Genomic DNA, 18,393 nt, shown 5'->3' with positions numbered 1-18,393 from the left:
ACCACCTAGAGGTCCTCCGGAGACCCTTTCCACTTAGAAACAGGTAAACGTGTTTGCTCTTAGCTTGTTCGTAACTGAAAAGTAGACGACAGCTTCTGGGAGGCTGTCCCGTCTGCTTCCTTCCGTCCAGCTGCCCTGGGCGCTTGTGAGGGATGACTTTGTTTATTGCAGACAACACACGTTTACGTGATGAACTCGAGTTGGGCCTGATCAAGGGAACTGCGGGCTTCGCCCACCGCCACAGCCCCAGCCCTCCCAGCCTCCAAAGGAGAAGGTCCAGGCAGCGTCTGTCCCCAGCTGTGGCCGAACCTCTGGGAGTTCAGCTCAGAAGTTACTCCTCAGGTGACTCTCTCTGCCCCCCGAGACCTGGTCAAGAACCCCACTGGTGCTCCGCACCCTGGGTCTCCTGCACAGCACCCCCCGACCCACGAGTGTTCGCGATCAGGGCCCACACCCCCGAGCCCCACCAGAGCCGGCACCCGCACCACGGCGCCCACGGGGGCTGCCCAGCAGAGGTCGTTAAATACATGCTTTCGTCTGACTGTGCGAGTCCCGCGGCCTGCCACCCCGGCCCCCCCTTTGCAGGCTTCTCCGTGACTCTGGAAGGCCGTCTCTGACGAGAAAGGAACGTCCCCCTCGCGCCCGCCTCCCCGACCTCAGGGAGCCCCATCTCCGCCCTCCACCCCGGGGGCCCACACAGGCCACCTGAACATGGGCACCTTACTTTCCTCCTCTTCCTCCAGCTCCTCCTCTGGGTAGCCAGACAGGGGGTGCTCAAAGACTTCAGGGTACGAGGGCTCCCCAAAATTGTCATAGGAGTCTTCTTCTGGGTGTCCAGTACAAGCAGAAGGCCAGCATCACCGTGGGGGTGGGAGGAGGAGGGAGAGAGACAGACGTCCAGTCAGAGGCCTCTCTGGAGCTCGGGGCTTCCCTGCCCTCACCCACCGGCCCTGACACAGAGACAGAGACTCCAGGCCACGTGAGGGAAGTGGGGCTGAGGCAGAGGACCAAGGTGCCCCCCTCACTCAGTCCCCAAGATGCCAGGGGGGCTGGTGTTCCCTTCTGCCCACCCAGACCTCGTGTCTCCTGGAGAGGCCAGGCCCGGCTGAGCTGGGTGCACGTGAGGAGCTGCCCCCAGTGATGAGAAGCTACCAGCCCCCCAACACTCACCCATCTCTGGGTCGTAGGGGAGCTGAAGGGCTCCCTGAGAGGAGGGGTCCAGCTTGGCCATGCCCACTGTCCACACCATGGCGGCTGCGGAAGGAGAAAAGGGTCCGGCCCCCAGTGGGCAGAACTGTCCAGGCAGGTGGGCCAACTGTGTCCCCAGAAGCCTGCCCAGGACCCTCAGGTCCATGGCGTTTGATCCTGTCCCACTGTGGGGGCCACTGGGGGAGGGGTCCAGGTCACTGACCAGGTGTGGGCAGACCACTCTTTCCCTATTTTTTTTGCCTCCTCACAAAACAAAGGTAATAGTATCGGTGAATAGTTTGGTGAACTAACTGGTTTTGTTTTACTGTAGTAAAAACATGGAACATGAAATGTATCGCCTTAACCCCTTCCCAGTGTGCAGTTTAATAGTGTTAAGTATAGCGGCTTTGTTGTGGTACAGACCTTCAGACCTTTCTCATTCTGCAACCCTGGAACGTTGTGTCCAGGGAACAAGCCCCACTGTCGCCTCGCCTCTCCCTCACTCCCCTCCCCAGTCCTACTCTCCACCTCTGTGAGTGTGACTGCCCTGGTACCACATGAGGGGAATCTACAGTATTCATCTTTCTGTGACTGGCTTGATTCGCTTAGCATAATGTCCTCAAGGTTCATCCATGTAGCACATGTCAGGATTTCCTTTTTTGAGGCTGAATAGTATTTCACGGTGCGTATATACACCCCATTTTGTTTATCCAGTCACACATCGATAAGACACTTGGGTTGCTTCCAGCTCTTGGCTATTGTGAATAATCTGCTACAAACATGGTTGTACAAAAAAATGTTCAATTCTCTTGAGTATCTGCCCAGAGGTGGGACAACTGGATCACCTGGTCCTAATAGCATTTTCTCTCTCTGGCCTGGAAACCTCGCTTGAACTCATATCCCATTTCTCCAGCTCTCCAGCTGAATGTCCAGTGAGCATCTCAAACTCAATTTGCCCCAAATGCTCCCAACAGCTGCCATTTCCACGCTCTTTGTTGCTAAGACCCAAAGCACTGACATCATCTTCGACTCCCTCACATCATACCCCAACCATCCGCTAATCTTGCCAATTCTGCCTCTAAAATGCCTCCAGAATGCAACCACATCCTACTGCCTCCACCGCTGCTCCCTGCCCCCTCTCTCCTGGGCTCCTGCTTCTATTCTTGACCCCCAGACTCTTTCTTCTCCACTGAGCCACCTGCGCGATCCTGTTACAATGTCAAGTCAGATCAATCTGAAATCTTCCAGTGGCATCACATCCAAGTCCTCGGCACAGCCTACAGGGCCCGCCATGATCTGGACCTCCCCTCTTCTCCCTCCCTCTACCTGCCAGCCCCGGGGGGCTCCCTGCACACACCCCATGCCCATCACAGGGCTTTGGCACTCGCTGCTGTTCCTTCTGCCTGGCATTCTGTCCCCAGATTTCCCTAAGGCAGGGAAGTGCCAGCTTACAACAAAGGGCTTCCCTGACCACCTTATGCCAAACACCAGCCCCCCACTACCCTGAAGTCCTTAGGCCCTTGACACCGCTTTCTTTCTACGGAGCATTCACCTCCTGACTTGTGTATTCGTCTGTTTAGGTACTGTCTTCCTCCCACAATGTGAGCTCCATCAGAGTACCCAGTGAGTGGAAGTCCAGGTACCAACTCCGTCTTTGCACACTGGTCTCGGCTCACCCTCGGAACACGCCTGGAATGTGCTTTCACACGCGAACCTTCATTTGTTAGAGTTTACCCAGCACCCTCCAGCTGTGCCATAAATGGGTTTCCCCGTGCACCCTGCAGACAGCTGAGCCCCAGAGATTCAAGCTTTCTACTTCAGTTTCACGAGCAAGAGGTAGAAGGGCATGAAACCACAGCACTGTGAGCTCCGGGAGGCCCGGGCCCATGTGGGCCTGGTTTCTAGCTGCGACTCCAATGCCCAGCACGGTGTCCGCCACAAAGCAGGGACCTGACACACGTTTGCTGGATGCACACCTAACTCCAAACCCCTACACCCTGACCTGAGCCCAGGGGCATCCTGCATGCCTCCCTTTCAGACTTAACTTCAACCAGCCATGCAGCTGTGAAGGAAGCCCAGTGAAAGGCAGGTGAGCCCTGCTCCCCCAGACCTCTCCTCCCCTGAAGAGCCCCTCTCCAAAGCCCCTCCTGGGGGCTGAGGGGGTGGCCGTGGGCTCTCGGAATGCAGTCTGTACCCACCACACGCCGGCCACTGGAGGCCAGAGGGGATGAGGCTGAGTGGCCCTCCAGCCCTCACTTTCCAAGCCCTGGCCTGTATAGCAGAAGGCACGTCTGCTGTTGTCCCTGGGAGGTGGAGGCCGCCGCATCCTCCCTGCGGTCAGGGAAAGGATAACCATCTCCGCGTCAGCTCGGAAAGCCTCAGCCTCGGCCAGGGAGCTGGCCCTGGCTCCCACCTCGGGAGGGGCATGTCGGCCACTCACATGAGTATATCAGGGCAGGAAATATGGGCTCGTTCCTCTCCTGCGCAGTCTCCACCAGCATTCTCAGCGGCCCCTTGGGGCACAGCACAGCCACAAGATCTGCGCAAACAAAGTTAAAGAGACATTTACTCCCAAGCAACCCCGAAGAGGGAAGCCAGACCTCACAACACCAGCATGGATGGAGCCATTGTGTCCCCGAGCCCAAAGTGTGAGGCTGTCAGGGCAGGCCCTGCTGTCCTGTCACCCACCCCTGGGCCTCCAGCCACCGTTCCTAGAGCCTGTACTGGCTTGGGCCCAGAGCAGGAGGATGAACTTGAAGCCCCACTTCTCTGGGCCCTGGTGTGGAAGCAGCAGTAGTGGTGACGGCAGCTACCTTCATACTGATGAAACAGCAGCTCACTCTTTGGGTGCTCGTTATTTATAGGTACTGTGCCCCATCTGTGCTCAAAACTGACAATGTGCCAAGTGCTGAACAGTGGGAATGTTCAGTAACCATCTGCCATTATGGAAGCACATCAACAGTCATGAGTCTACGGGACCTCATATGTTTTTCGAAGGTGAACCTCTTAGAAGGGAGACCTGCCAGGCCCCGCAGGGAGGAGGGGACCTCTCCAGCACCTGCCACACGTGAGCAGCACTGAGGACTTGGCCCGGGAGGCTGACCCCACTGCCCACCTCCAGGCTCTCGCGCCATCTGTGCGCACTTACCGTACACAGAGATGGCGCCCAGGATGACCCAGGCGGACCACTCCGGTAGGTACTTGATGAACACCAGGGCCATGAGCGCACTGATCATGATGAGGTAGGCCTGCTGCAGCACCAGGGGGCCCTTCCAGTGGATGCACACCATGCCCACCGCCCCGAAGTTCCAGACGGTCAGGAACAGCGTGGGGTGGTCCATGGCCACGTTGTAGGTCTTGAGCACTTCCCTGCAAAAGCCCACCGGGGGCGGGGCGGGGGGCCACTCAGTGGGGAGGTTAGACCCTGCCACAGTTCAACAGCCCCTGCTCCTCAGCCATGAAGTCCCAGCTGGCTTCTTCCGGCTTCTGGTTTCATTGAGTGATATCCCCTTCCCCACTTCCACGAGCCTTCAACTAACCACTTAAAATAGTTTCTGGAGCAAGGTGGGGGGTAACCCGATGCCTCATCCTTGGGGTGGTTCACATAAACATGCGCTGGCACAGTCCAGAGGGCTCTCAGCCTCTGGAGAAGGTCTTGGGAAAAGTGCTTTCTCCTGTCCCTCCTGTCTCTTTGGGCCCCTGGGTGATATCCCAAATCAAGGGCAATAGAGGCCTCTTTTGCCATAAACTAGGAAGAACCCAACCCCAGCCCCAGATGAGAATGTAAATTTTGAGGGGGTCTGCCCTCCTTGGGTTCACAGAGAGCCTTCTTCATGACGGCTCTGCTTATCTGTTTTAAATTAGGAACCAGAAAGAGGGCTGTGGCCCCTGTGTCAGAGGGCAGCCTGCAGGAAGAGGGGCCCAGGCTCTTGGAGCAGAGACACTGGGGAGGGTGTGGAGCCCGAGGGGTGCCCTTCCCCGCCCAGGTCCTTTAGAGCCACTTGTGCCACATGGGGAGGGGTCCCCAAGGATCCTGCTGCTCCCCATCCGCCACTCACCCAAGGTAGATATAGGTGAAGAGGAAGAGCAACATCAGAGAGGACATGATCAACCAGCCATGGATAAACTAGACAAAGAAACAGGCAGAATAACCACGCGGTGTCCCCAAGCCCCATTTTTCACAAGGCCCTCAGGTTCTGGGAACTGATGCCCCAGCCTAAAAATCTTTCTGCATGAGGCTCCTTAGAGACTGTGCGTGATCAGTTTTAAATCAGGTAATATGCCCGCTTTGACGTCCTTTTAGCCACTGAGGCTTCAAAGCGTTCCCTGGGAGGAAAGCCTGAAACTCACATCTAACAGCTCATGGCCTCTCTGGGGACAATGCCCATGCTTTTGGTCAGGAGGACTCCACTCCTCTCCCACCCCCTGGGGCCACTCCGCAGCTACAGGGGGGCCACCTAGCCAGTACTGGAAGACCCCAGCACAGCTTCTGTACCTCCCCGACCTAAAGGGAAATGGGAAACTGAAAATAAACCTGGAGGGGAAGTAGGGGGTAAAAGAAGCCTAGAATAGAACACCTCACTTCTTCAGAAGGAGAAGCAAAATAAAATTGACTTTGAATATGAGAAGTGACACTCTGAACACAGCAGCAGGGAGGAACTCAAGTGAGATTATGTGTAAGTTTGAAAGATAGGAGCATTGGGTAATCCATGGTAGAGGCGGGAGTGGGGTGCAAGAGTCCCCAAAATCAGAGTCTGTTCTGCAAGAAAAAAAGGAACTCTGATTCTTTTTAAGCCAACGGTTGCTGCCTGGGCGGAACCGCACGGGGCACGGCCAGGAGGAGGGCCCGGCGGACGCAGGCTGGGCTGCGCTCACCTTGTAGCAGCGGTACTTGTAGAGAACCACCAGGAAGATGGTCATGACCACGATGACGCTGATCATGATGAGGGTGTTGAGCACGGAGTTGAGCAGACGCTGGCCCACCGAGGGCGTGTTCTCGGTGAAGGGCGTGTAGATGCTGAGGGAGAAGGCAAGGGCCTCGGTGCTCGCTCCCTGCCTGCTCTGGGCGCCCCCCCATCCTGGGGGAGCCCCGGGCCATTGGTGGAGGAGCCCTGGGAACACCTGCCCTGGTGGAGTGCCATCTGCCACCCCCGCCAGCTGCCCTGCCTTCCAGCCCATCTCCTGGCCCCTGACGTCTCAGCCTGATGACCGGGCCCCACATGACAGCGGGAAAGGGCTTACGTGACCTCACCAAGGCCCCACATCACATCCCCACACCAACGAAACCTGCCCCTGGAGGTGCCCCACCCCCACCCCCGCCCCGACCACTCCACTCTGGTCCAGGGAGAGCTGGCAGTTTCCCATCAGGCCTAGGACTTGCCCCTGCTTCTACCTCACCCAGGCAGTCAGGCAGCTGCACACCCAGCTAATCCACGCAGGAAGCAAGTCCCTGGTGCCCCGCTGTCCAACCTGGCCTGCCGGCTTCCCAAGCCCTCTTAGTGCTTTTCACCTCTGAGTCCCCAGCAGAGTATAAGCTTCCTGGGGGTGGGGGCTTCTCTCTCTGCTCCTTTCTTTGAAAAACAAAACTTAAAAACTGCCTAAATCAAAAAAATATATATTGGGGGGGGTACTCAGCAGAGATTGACACAGGGAGGTGGGGGGCGGGAGGGGAAGCGTCTCATTTTTCTATGCTGCCCCTTCTGCCTGTGTCCTTTTTACTAAAATAAATACAATCTCCCTCACAGGGTTGGATGAGAGCTGAGAAACCTGGTCCAGCCACACTGGTTTACATTCTTGGGAGCAGAAGCCCAGAGAGGAAGTGACTTGTTCGAGATCATGCAGCGCCAGGGGCACAGCCGTGCCTGGGATGCGGCACTTGGAATACCAGGCTCAGTGCCGTTTGGCAGGAGCGTGCCGGAGTGGGGCCCCGCCACAGGCATGGGCTGAGGCTTTACATGCATTCACTCACTTAATTCTCTTGGTAAGCTTTTTATCCAACCCATTATACAGATGAGGAAACTGAGGTGGAGAGAGGTTAGGGCTGTGCCAAGCCCAGGGTGTAGACTCCTCGTCCCTGCTCCTTGTGGCCACTGGTGTGGAGCTGCAGGTGCAAAGGCTGGCAGAGGCCACACACCCCTGACCCAGCCCTGCCCCCCACCCTGCCAAGACCCCCAACTCACAGCTGTCCATTCTTCTCCGTGTAGAAGCGCACGGACTTGATGGTGGCCACCACCACGATCATGCACAGCGTGACAGGCACGAAGAGCATGATCACATGCTTCGCCCCATATTTGAGGGTTAGCTCCTCCTCCAGGCCCGGCAGCCGACCCGGGACCCCACTGCAGACGTAGCGGTCAGGGTCCTCCTCGTGGTCCTCCTCGCTATCCTGGTTTCTCTGTGGGAAACCACACTGTGTGGGCCATAAAATGCCCCCAGGGTGGCCTACCCACGCAATGCGTGGGGGTTTGGGGAGAGGAAATGAGAAGCTTGGATGTTTGAAATTCCAGGACATTTGAAAAGTTTATGAGGACAACTGGAGATTTAGAGTTGGTACTAAGAACAGGGTGGTCTGCAGGCCCTTGGCTTAATGGCTAATGGGTCTGGAGCACGTCTATAGAGCTCTCCCCTGCCTCAGTAGAGGGATGCAGGATGCCACTTGGTTCTCTTCACATGGCCATACCGATTCGGGAGGAGACAGGCCAGGTGACAGGAGGAAACTAGAGAGTGGACCTTTTTGGTTGACATCTCACAAACAAGAACAATCAGTACACATAGGGGCTTTCTTTAATTATAAACAAGACACTGGGGATTTTCAGAACAAGAAATTACTTTGAACTTTTGCCCCCCAAAATCAAGCATGCAAAATTTGTGCTCTGAACCAGAGAGGCTAACCAGGCATCAAGTGTCTGGGAGGATCTGGCCCACGGGAAGTCGGGGTAGTGCAAATGAGTAAGCCGTGAAGGAGGGGGCAGGATGCCTGCCAGACGCTGGCATAAATGAATCCATAAGGATTTCTGTTTGGAATTGTGGCAATTTAGGGTCATTAACTGCCCTGGTAATTACATTAACAACCAAAGCTAAAGCCAAATGAAATGGAAATAAAAAATGATTATTGCTTCAGTGCTTTGCAGAGATTTCCATCTAGATACTCAGCAGAGAAGGGAAAGAAAAAAAAAACAACTGTTAATAGACAGGAACTGGAATAACTAAAATGGACAAAAACTCCAGGAGATACACGATGAAGAAACTAGCAGGAAAAGGCTAAGGAGTGGCTGAGCGGTAGCCTTGAGTTGGTGGGATCATGCTCAGAGCGCAGTACTTCCTAGGAGAAATGAGCTCCAATTTCAGCAAGGAGGTTTGGGAAGGTTTTTTAATACTAAATGGGTAAAACAAAGAATGAGATTCAGGCAGATTCAGACGTTGTTTTGCCCGGATGAGGACGGAGGTGGCCTGGCAAGGTGACTCTCCCAAGCACCTCGCCTACTTCACAATGTTATAATCAGCCCTTTGGGCTGCAGACATAAGATCCTAGTGCAGCCCACCCCTCCTACTATGAACGGAATGTTTGTCCCTCCAAAATTCCCTTGTTGAACCTTAAGCCCAATGTGGTGGCATCAGGAGGTGGAGCCTTTGGGAGGTGGTCAGGTCATGAGAGCGGAGCCCTCATAAATAGCAATAGTGCCTTCGTAACAGGGACTGCAGAGAGCTGTGCTCCCACCGTATGAGGACAGTGGTCTCTCACCAGACACCAGATCTGCTGGCCCCTTGCGTGATCTCGGACTTCCAGTCTCCAGAACAGTAAGGATTAGATTTCTGTGTTTATAAGCCACCCAGTCTATGGTATCGTCATTACAGCAGCCAGAAGCCCCAGCTCAAAAGTCTAACGTGACTCAGATATAGTCACTTCTTGGTCACCACATCTGCCACCTGCCGGAAAGGTTCCACTCCAGCAGTTTTCCTCCTGCCATCCTTGAGCCTGTATTACCTGTCCCAGCATCCAAACTCACTCTCACACGCCTGCAGAGGAAGGTGAATCTAAGAGGGCAGGGGCTGGGGTGCAGAGACTCACTCAGTCACTGCAGTTGAACTTGAACAGGCTGGGAATGTGCAGTCTGCTATAAAGCCCTCGCAGACGTGAGGTCTGCCATGGCAACCACCCACTTTTCTAGTCAATTCTCACTTTTACTTTCTCCTCCCCTGCACCCGGGAATGTCTGGTTTCCATCCATCGGGTACAGGAACCCCAGGGGCCTGTTTCAAGGCCTCAGCCTGCTGGTGGGAACCTACCCACTGGGCAGCAGGCTCTCCATCCTCCGGCCCCTGCCTGCCTTCCTGGCAGGAGCGAGGTGTGGGACTCTCAGCTGACATCAGGGATGTCCGCTCGTTGCATACTTCTTCCTCGCTGTCAGAGGCCATGAACGTGAGCATGGCCCTGCCTCCAGAAGGACCTGGGAAAATAAGCACAGGAGACCCCATTCCATTCCCCATGAGGCACAGGCAGTGGAGGGCGGAGGGAGTGGCTAGAGGTGGCTTTAAGACCTGGACACAGGTCCTACCCTGCAACCACCCACCAGGACACCATGTCAAATGACTGCTGTAAAGCAACAGTCCCCAACAGCCACCGCGGAGGCTGCCACAGCCTCCAGAGGGACTGCCTTAGGGGATCCAGGCCACAGGAAGCAAAACACCCAACAAGAAACGGCAGGGCTACTCCAAACTGTTGGCACGCTCATTCATTCATTCACCAAATGTCTGCTGACCACCTCTAGCGTGCCAACAACTGTGTTAGGCTCTGGGGATATGAAGATGAGTAAAAGACACATTTTCTTCCTTATAAACAAACAAAAACCATCCAATGTGACAAATTTTATAACCCAGGTGTTCACCAAGCAGCACAGAAGCACAAAGAAGTGATTAGACCTGAGATCAGGAATGTTTTCTCGAGAAGCTAACATCGCTGATGGAGACAGACTGTTCCAGGTGAGAGGGAAGGGAATGATGGAAGTCACAGTCAGGGCCTGGCACTGCCCAGTGCGGCTGCGGAGGTGTGAAGGGTCTCCCGTGCCATGTTAAGGGGGTGTACGGCATACCCCTGCACTCTCTGCCCAGCACAGTGTGAGAGACAGATCAGATCTGTGTTCAGAAATGTCAGTTTGGCCACTGGCTGAAAAGGAAGAAGGCAAAAAGACTCCCCTGAAGGCATCAGCAGGATGGATGTAAGCGAGGGGACAGGATCCCGGAGGGTCAGGTTGTAAACAGACAGGACCAGATGCGGGGATAAAACGAAGGACAGAGTCCAGGATGAAGTCAGGCATGGGGTAAGACACCGCAGGTGGGAGAAGGCTGGCTCAGGGGGAGGCTGTGAATGTGCCCCAAGGACCTGGGCGTCTGTGAATTAAAAGGGAGAAGCGTCTGGGAGGGGGCTGAGTGCCTGGGTCTGGGGTGCAGGGAGGGAGATGAGAGTCATAAGGTTAGAAGGGGCAGCCAAAGCCACGGGAGCAGGGAGACCACGTGGGGTGAGTGTGTGTGTGTGCGTGTGGTGGAAAAGTACAGCTGAGGCAGGACCCACGGGAAGACACAGGGACTTCACAGGAGGGAGGCCTGTCTCCAAGGCCACCGCACTGTCCTGAGCCGTGTGTAAACACAACAGCACCACACAGAGGCCAGTGCAGCCCCACGGGGCTGGGAAGGCTTCAGACAACTCCTGATGGATCTGACTGTCCCTACCAACACCCTGGGAAGGGACGGCTGAGCTGTCACCAGGAACAGCTCTCTGTCACTGCCTCCTGGAAAGTCTCAGGGTCAAGCTTCATGACACCTGGGGCAGACAGCCAGGTCTCCCCTCTGCTGAAAGTTTGTCTCCAAATCGGTCACCCCATCATTTATAATTTTTAAGACAGCGGGTTCCTTCCAGAAGGGTCTGTGGCTGTCACACTTTCTGAAGACAGCACGCAGGGCTGCGGCCTGGATTACTCCCGTGTGGACTTCAGTTCCATCCCCCAACTGACAGGCACATGGCAGAGCCTGCCTCTCTCTGTCCACCGTGCTGCCTTGGGCCCATTACACAGGACCCCCGTCAAGCTCCCGGGGCCCAGGGCGGGTAAGAGAAAGCGCAGGAGCAACAGAAGGGAAAGCAATGTGAGACACTGCAGGGCACCACACTTCTGGAGATCAGCTCGACAGGGACAGTCTCTCCACTGCCGGGCTGAGATGTCTCAGGTGTCGAGCAGTAAGAGGGACGAGCGACAGTCAGGTAAGGAATCGCTTGCAGAGACTGAAGGAGGTAGGACATCCTGGGGAAAAAATACCCTCCTAACTACATGTGTGGGAGCGGGGACCTACCAGGGCCAATTTCTGACGTTACTGTGGCTGAAGTGGGGGACTGGGGAGGCAGTGGTGAGAGACGGGGGACGAGAAGTGGGGTGGACCATCCCAGGGAGGGCTTGGGGTCTGACTTGAGGAGTGGGAGCTGCCTCCAGCAGAGGGGAGCCAGCGAAGGGTTCTGAAGAGATGAGGGATGAGAACAGAGGGAGCTTTATGAAAGCAGGATGCAGTGGAGCACATGAGCTGCCCCTCCCCTTGGGGTCCCCCTAACACTAGGCTTGGGCCTGGGCCACAGGAGGGCGGATCTAGCTGCTCCTTGGTGGCCAGGTCTTGGAACCAGCAGAGTCTAACCCAGGGTGCCTAATCTGGGAGACACAGCTCTGTAGCCCCGACACACTGAGAGACAGTGGGAAGTTCTCAGCTTGATGGAGATTCAGGAGAATTTTAAAGTCCTTCTCTACGAGGCTCAGTCTTGCTATATAAAATCTAAACACACACCTACTTGGACCCAACAGTTCCCTCGTTACTCACTCTGGCATCAGTGAGTTCTTTCTTTCAGAAGATCGGTCCCCAAAACAAAGATGTGGCTGAATTGTCTCTAAATCACATGTCCCTAAATCATGACATTCCACCTGGAGCAGAGCCTCGGATGGGGTGTGAAACTCAGCTGGCTCTTCTAACACTGTTTTCCTGCCCATCTGTGTGGCTTGGGGTGTGAATTAATAACAGAGTTACAACCTCCCTCCTTCTGTTCCTCCCAGGCCTCTGGACGCCTGGGATTTATCTCCACAGTGCCTGGAGGAGCTGATCGGGAGTGCCTGCATCTAAAGAGTGATAGGTTCAAGGTTACCCTTGGACCTGGGTGCTCAGGTCCCGTGCTCTTAAACACTATGTATGCTAGGCTGCTTAATCAAGGTGCAGATCCTGGGGCTCCATCCCGACCAAAGGTCCAGGGCGCCGCATTTTGAGACAGTCCCCAGGTGATTCTCATGCTGGTGTCCGACCTTCCCTGAAGCTGCCCCCACCAGGGAATCAGATGCCCCAACCTGGGCCCCCCGCTCAAAACTCCAAGTGTGTGGTTATAGGTCACCTCCCAGGCCCCTGAGCAGGGCACCTCACTCACCTACATTGGCACCCCCATTGCTGCATACCACTTGCTCACTAAATGGGGGCGGGGGTGACAGAAGGAGCAGTCCTTTCTCCTGAATACCCTGTGTCTGCTCAAAGAGCAGGGGAGGCAGAGGAGCAGAGCTTTGCACACTAAGAACGCTGCAGCGGGAAAAAAGAGCTCTCAGCCTGGAAAGGTCCCCCCAAGAAATGCCCACCATGGAGGAGGGTGTGGAAAAACGGGGGCTCAAACACGCCTGGTGTGAACTGGACCAGCCTTCTAAAGGTAGGAAATACTTCTCAAAAGCTTTAAAACATTCATACCTTTTGATCCTGAAATGCTACTTCTTGCAATTGGGCCTAAGAAAATAATAAAAGATTTGTATAAAAATATGTTTGTTGCACTTATCATTGTAATAAAAATGAAAGTGGCTGAACTGCCTCTGTCCTATGATATATGTAACCACCTGAGGGGGTTTATTATATGAACGCTAAAAAAATCTTATTTCAAAAAATATTTAATAACATGAAAAAATACAACAGACAGTTAAATTTAATAGATACAAAACTTCACATACATAATTATCTGAATTTTCTTAGAATATATAGGCCTGGTAAAAATATTAGAAAACATTAAAGGGGGTTACCTTTGGATGGTGACATTGTGGATGATGATTTTTTTACTTAATATTTTTCTACATTTCTAAAGCTTCTATAATAAGCCTGGATTGCATTCATATGTTTTTTCTTTTTTTTAAGTGATTTTTTTAAAGGGAAATAATGAGTATCAACATTTAGACAGACTTTCTTCTACTGCTGCCTCTCCTGCATCCCCTCCCACTGGACTGGGGAAGCAGATGGATTCAGGATGTCACCTGCCATCTTGTCCAGCCCCTCTTATGACCTGGCTCCTGAAGCAGAACCGAGCAGCTGGGATGTATTCCGTGGCTTCTCAGTTGGAACAGAAGCCTAGTGGTATCTGAGGGGAAAATCACCACCCAAATCTGTGCAGATAAACAACCTACTTGATGTCTGTCCACCTCAGAGCAACAGTGACATCAACTCCCAAGGGAGGCTGACTCACAGGCAGGTGGGGGTGGGGTAGACGGCTCTCGGATCACCATGTCAAAGCCTGCCCACCGCTCATTCTCTGGGGTGGGGGGGGGGAGATGCAGAGGGGCTGACAGGGGCGGGGGGTTTCCAGGGCACGAGACTGTGTTGTTCGGGAAACCCTTCCCGGAGCAAAGCACAGTGGCTGAAAGCTGCCTTGGGTTAGGATGCAAAATCAAATATCTAAAACAGCCACTGCTCACGCCGATCCATCAGCTGACTGCGACCAAAATGCTGAAGTAGCCAAACCGAGGGACAACTGACCCAGAGAATTTCCCCAGCGAGCTCTTCTCAGCATTTCCTGCAATTATGATGGAAACCCGGTGACCCAATTGTCTTCAACCTCCTTTCCATTTCAGAGAAATGTAAATGTTTTGACCTTAAAATTTAAGGCCAATGGGCCTTGGTAGGAAACGGGTTTTTTAAATGCCTTCGTAAACACTGGTGCCTTATGGAAAAAGATGGAAACTAGCTCCGACAGCAATTCGGCAGTTACCGCACTTCCCACAGACACTTCGGGCTGCAGGGAAAGGGTTGGCTGGTCCGGCTGCTTTTTGTTGGTTTGCAGGCCTAGGTGAACAACTTGCCCTCACTTTCTAAGAGGGTGGCGTTAGTTTTAAACACCTCGCAGCGCCCCCATGACTCGTGGGAAGTTCAACATTTTCCCTTATACTAGGAAGGGGTTTGCTGAGGTGAGGAAATTCCCTTAGAATTTTCCTTAGAAATTCCCACAGCTTCCCTGCCTGTCTGGGTGCCCAGGCCCTGGCATCTGACCATGCACTTGGCCCTGGATGAACTTCATCCATCTGTCCGTCTACCTCAGCCCACTCCGTGATGGGCTTCACTCGCTGGATGGTTCTCCCCAGCACGGGGGTAGTTATAGTGAAGATGAACTAGAGACAGGGACGCAGTGAAAGCGGTTCATGGGAGCTGACCATGCCCATCTTGGGAGGGGCTGACGGTACTCTGGCAACGTGAACATTTTAGCAAACTAAAGGGCACATCCATAGGACCCATGTCAGAGCTGGCAAGGACCCTAAAGGCCATCTAGTCAATGTCCTATTTCATAGTTAAAGAAAATGAAGCTCAGAGGGACAAAAGGGAGTCCCAAGACCAAAAGCCAGTTACAATTCAGGTCTCCCAACTGCCAGCTGAGGAGAACTTCCCTGCCTATTCAAGTACCTGTGAGAGTCATATAGTGGGTGGCCCAGGACCATGGTCATGCAGGCGGCCCACAGAGCACACCGTGTGGGCTCCTTGGGCACACACCCACAGTTGTAAGGCACGTACCTTTTCCATGGGCAGGTATGTGTGCTTTCCTTAATACACAGCTTCACCAGATAACAGACAAGAGGTCAGTGAATTATAAACACTCACCAGATCACCTAGCACCTTACAAACTCAGCAGTCTCTCTCCTGCGCCCCCCTCCCCCACCCACCACCCCTACCTGCTGCCACAAGTCCAGCCTGGAGGCCCCCTCCGCTCTCCCTCTGCTATTAGTGCGCCACATGGGGGCAGAGGAGGTAGTGGTTCCAACACAGCCAAGGCACAGGGACAGGGAGTGCTCGCATGTGGACAGGGGACAGGAGCCAGGGCAGTGCTACTTTGGGTCAATTCAAAAGGGAAGTGGCAAAGGGTCCCGCTATGGCACTGCTGGGATAAGTAACGGTCTACACACCAATCCAGTCCGGTTTTCCAAGAATGCTCAACAAAGGGAAAATTCCGAAGGCATAACGTGAACAGAAAAAACAGGATACAAAACTTCCTCTCCGGTTTCCTGCCTCTGGTATTTTAACAGATGACTACATCTGGATGTACATGACGTGCTGTAAGGAAATGCATGTTAAGTGGTTTTCACTGGGCTGAGGGCTAATGGGCTTTGAAAAAAATTCTGCCTGAATTTTCTAAGAAGAACACATATTACTTTCTTTTCCCTGCATGTAACATTAAGTTTATCTTGTTTTTTAGAACCCATATTACTTTTATTTTTAAAAAGTCAGCAAGTTGCTGGTTAAGATACAGCAGAAAGGTTAGCACCCTCTTAATCTTTTTCTTCCCACATTCCAGAAGACTACTGTGGCAAAGAGGATGCAGCAGCCCATTCCCCCAGGCAATGCAGACGCCGGACAAAACTGATCTCTTTCCTCAGACTTGAACAAGGCACCCCACCACCTCTAGGCCCGGAAGCCAACACTGATTACACAAGGCTTGAAGTCCCCGTCAGACCCGCCAGCTCAAGGTGAGAACCTCCAGGCCCCAGGCAGTGGCAGCCTGGAGGACTTGCCAGCCTGGGAACCCAAACATTCCTCCCCCAGCCCCTCCCCCAACTGCTGGAGCCAGGGAACAGGTGGGAATACTTGCAAACATTTGTTGTTCTGCCAGTCCCCAACTAGTGTCCTAAAGTGAAAGCAACAGCTGAACACCAGCCAAAGATGTCTTTATAGAAACATGCATGTGACCTACACATACTGCTTTGGTTTCTTTAAAAAATAAGTGTGTGTGTGTGTGTGTGTGTGTGTATTTTTAAATTTATTTTTGCTGTGGCAGGTAGCCAGAGACCACACAGACATTTCCTGGCAGCAGTGCAGGGACAAGGGTCGGGGTGAACGTGGGAAACCTTGTGCACAAAAACTCAAAAGATTAAGATGACACCACCGTCTCGGAACAAATCCTGGCGCTCAATCACTGAAGCCACATAACAGGAAAAGTTGCATAACTCCCTGAACCTCAGTTTCCCCGTCTGTAGGAGGGTAAAAATCATAGCTACTGGGCTGTGATTGAAGCTCTTAAGATAATTGTGGTAACCACTGTACAAAACAGCTTTTCACTGTCTATGACAAACTCATAAAGTAAGGTATGTTACATCATGATCATCATCAACAACTTAGAGGCCAAGGTAGGTAGGGAACTCTTATTTGGCAAACCGTGTTTGTGCAATGGGACTGTGAGCAGCCACAGAAGAGCTGAGGGCATGGTGACAGGCGTGACAACCTGCACTGGGCCTCCAGGGACGTCTGAGTGGCAGCCTCTGGCCAGGCTCTAAGTTGTCCTGCACTTTTTCAGATAGGGATAGGGCATTCATCTCTGATACAGAGACAGCAAGTAAAACTCTACACCTGGTGCACAGGGTCTTCAATACCAAACAATACAGAATTTTCCCTGAAACAACATCCCTCCCACTCTGTAGCAACATTCCTCCCAGCACCCCCACTTCCAGCCCCTGCCCTACATGCTCCCTCATGCATGTAACACATGAACCTAGACAGCCTGCCTGCCTGATGGGTGGCTGAGGCTGCAGCTCTGAGCTGGAGCCAGGCTCCCCAGCCCCTTCACCAGCTGGGCCCCGAAAATACTGATGCTGAGATGTTTCCCCACCACCACACAACCACATTCACACAGAGGGGAACCTGAGTCTCATGCACCTGCAGCAGCTCTTCCAAAGCCTTTAATTACTGTGGGAGGTCTTGGCTGAAGGCCTTGGAAGCTCAGGTGTCCACAGAGTAAACGATGCAAACATCAGGGGCATCCATCCTGGAAGCCAGGGTCTGTCCTGACCAAGTTCCTCTCAGCACAAGCCTGGCAGCCCAGGATGTCAACTTTGAGTTAAGTTGGCTCTATTGTTCTGGTGGGATGCCTCTCAAGTTCTCCACCTATACATAGGGATGCAGTTTGTCCACCAATCAACATTCATACCTTAAAAAGGGAATACATGTTAAGTCAATAGACAGGAGCATTTCATCCAACTGCCAACAGGCCGAGGTTAAGGACCAAAGGCTGAAGAACAGAACAAAGCCTGGCTCTGCTATATTCTACCTGGGTGACCTTGGACAAAGTCACTTTAGTTGTGTGGGCTGAGTTTCTTCATCGATAAAATTTGGGCTGGGAACTAGCTACTGTTTAGGTTCCTTCAGCTTCAAAAGCTTGATTCTGGGAGTCTCCCCACAGTTGTAAGTGCCTGATAAAACAGCCAAACACCGCTGATCACCAAGTCGCCCGCGCTCCAGGGCCAGACATGCTGTTTACTCCCCTCCTCCAACCCCCCCACCCCCATCTCCCCTTCTGCCCCAGCAAAGCAGTGCCCAGGGCCGGTGCCACAGGCCTGCCGGACTGGGAGCCAGGGAGGTCCCATCCAGGAGGAAAGAACAAATGCCACGGTTCACTCGTGGCCTTCGGGCTTCACGTGCATTGCTCCTTTGAAAGCCCTGGCCCTTTAACAGCTCCCACCGCGCCCACCCCTGCGGGGAGTCGGAGGCGGGGACGACCCGACCCTACAGAAGGCCCGAGACCTGGGAGCCACTCCCCGTACTCCTTCCACGACCCAGTTCCGGGCCAGCTCCGGTGGTGCCTCTGCCGGCACCACCCCTCTCCCGCCCCCGCGCCGGCCGCACAGGCCGGGACCGCGGCGAGAGCAGGGTCTGGAGCCCCGGAACTGGTGAAGGGACCGCGAGAGGCCCCGGCGAGGGGCGCACGGAGGTGAGGGCCCGGCCCGTGGGTTGCAGCTCTACCCGGGGCCTCTGTCCTACAAGCGATCGAACCCTGCCCTCTCGCCCCGGGCCCCGGCTACCTGCCGGCTCACCTGCTCCGCCGCTGCGATCGATGGGTGTTTCGCAGCTGGCCCTGCGCCCAGCCAGACCCGGCGGTGGCGCAGACCCCGCCCATTCCTTG

The 18,393-nt window shown here is 54.0% G+C and overlaps 1 protein-coding gene and 1 long non-coding RNA gene across 3 annotated transcripts in view; one reads left to right on the top strand and one right to left on the bottom strand.

The window, feature by feature from the left end:
• The window catches only part of LOC149992404 (uncharacterized), a 12,676-nt gene extending 12,425 nt beyond the window's left edge, over nucleotides 1-251 (top strand). Inside the window, exon 3 of the long non-coding RNA XR_016508338.1 lies at nucleotides 172-251. This is a non-coding gene — a long non-coding RNA (uncharacterized LOC149992404). The remainder of the gene's footprint in view (nucleotides 1-171) is intronic.
• Nucleotides 1-18,393, bottom strand: part of PSEN2 (presenilin 2) — a 20,831-nt gene extending 2,438 nt beyond the window's left edge. Inside the window, exons 1-10 of one of the 2 annotated variants that reach the window (XM_090263491.1) lie at nucleotides 18,305-18,393; nucleotides 12,942-12,977; nucleotides 9,474-9,634; nucleotides 7,368-7,582; nucleotides 6,064-6,205; nucleotides 5,247-5,314; nucleotides 4,337-4,557; nucleotides 3,629-3,727; nucleotides 1,171-1,254; nucleotides 725-826 (exon numbers count right to left, since the gene is read on the bottom strand). In XM_090263491.1, coding sequence (XP_090119617.1) covers nucleotides 725-826; nucleotides 1,171-1,254; nucleotides 3,629-3,727; nucleotides 4,337-4,557; nucleotides 5,247-5,314; nucleotides 6,064-6,205; nucleotides 7,368-7,582; nucleotides 9,474-9,614 — 1,072 coding nt within the window. In that variant the 5' untranslated portion in view covers nucleotides 9,615-9,634; nucleotides 12,942-12,977; nucleotides 18,305-18,393. The remainder of the gene's footprint in view (nucleotides 1-724; nucleotides 827-1,170; nucleotides 1,255-3,628; nucleotides 3,728-4,336; nucleotides 4,558-5,246; nucleotides 5,315-6,063; nucleotides 6,206-7,367; nucleotides 7,583-9,473; nucleotides 9,635-12,941; nucleotides 12,978-18,304) is intronic. The other variant, XM_090263492.1, reaches the window with a different exon arrangement.

Source organism: Furipterus horrens, unplaced genomic scaffold, assembly GCF_987537825.1.
Source record: "Furipterus horrens unplaced genomic scaffold, mFurHor1.1.pri manual_scaffold_15, whole genome shotgun sequence".
Classification (NCBI taxonomy): domain Eukaryota; kingdom Metazoa; phylum Chordata; class Mammalia; order Chiroptera; family Furipteridae; genus Furipterus; species Furipterus horrens.
Note: the sequence above shows the minus strand (reverse complement) of the source record. Positions and strands in the feature narration are given on the sequence as shown.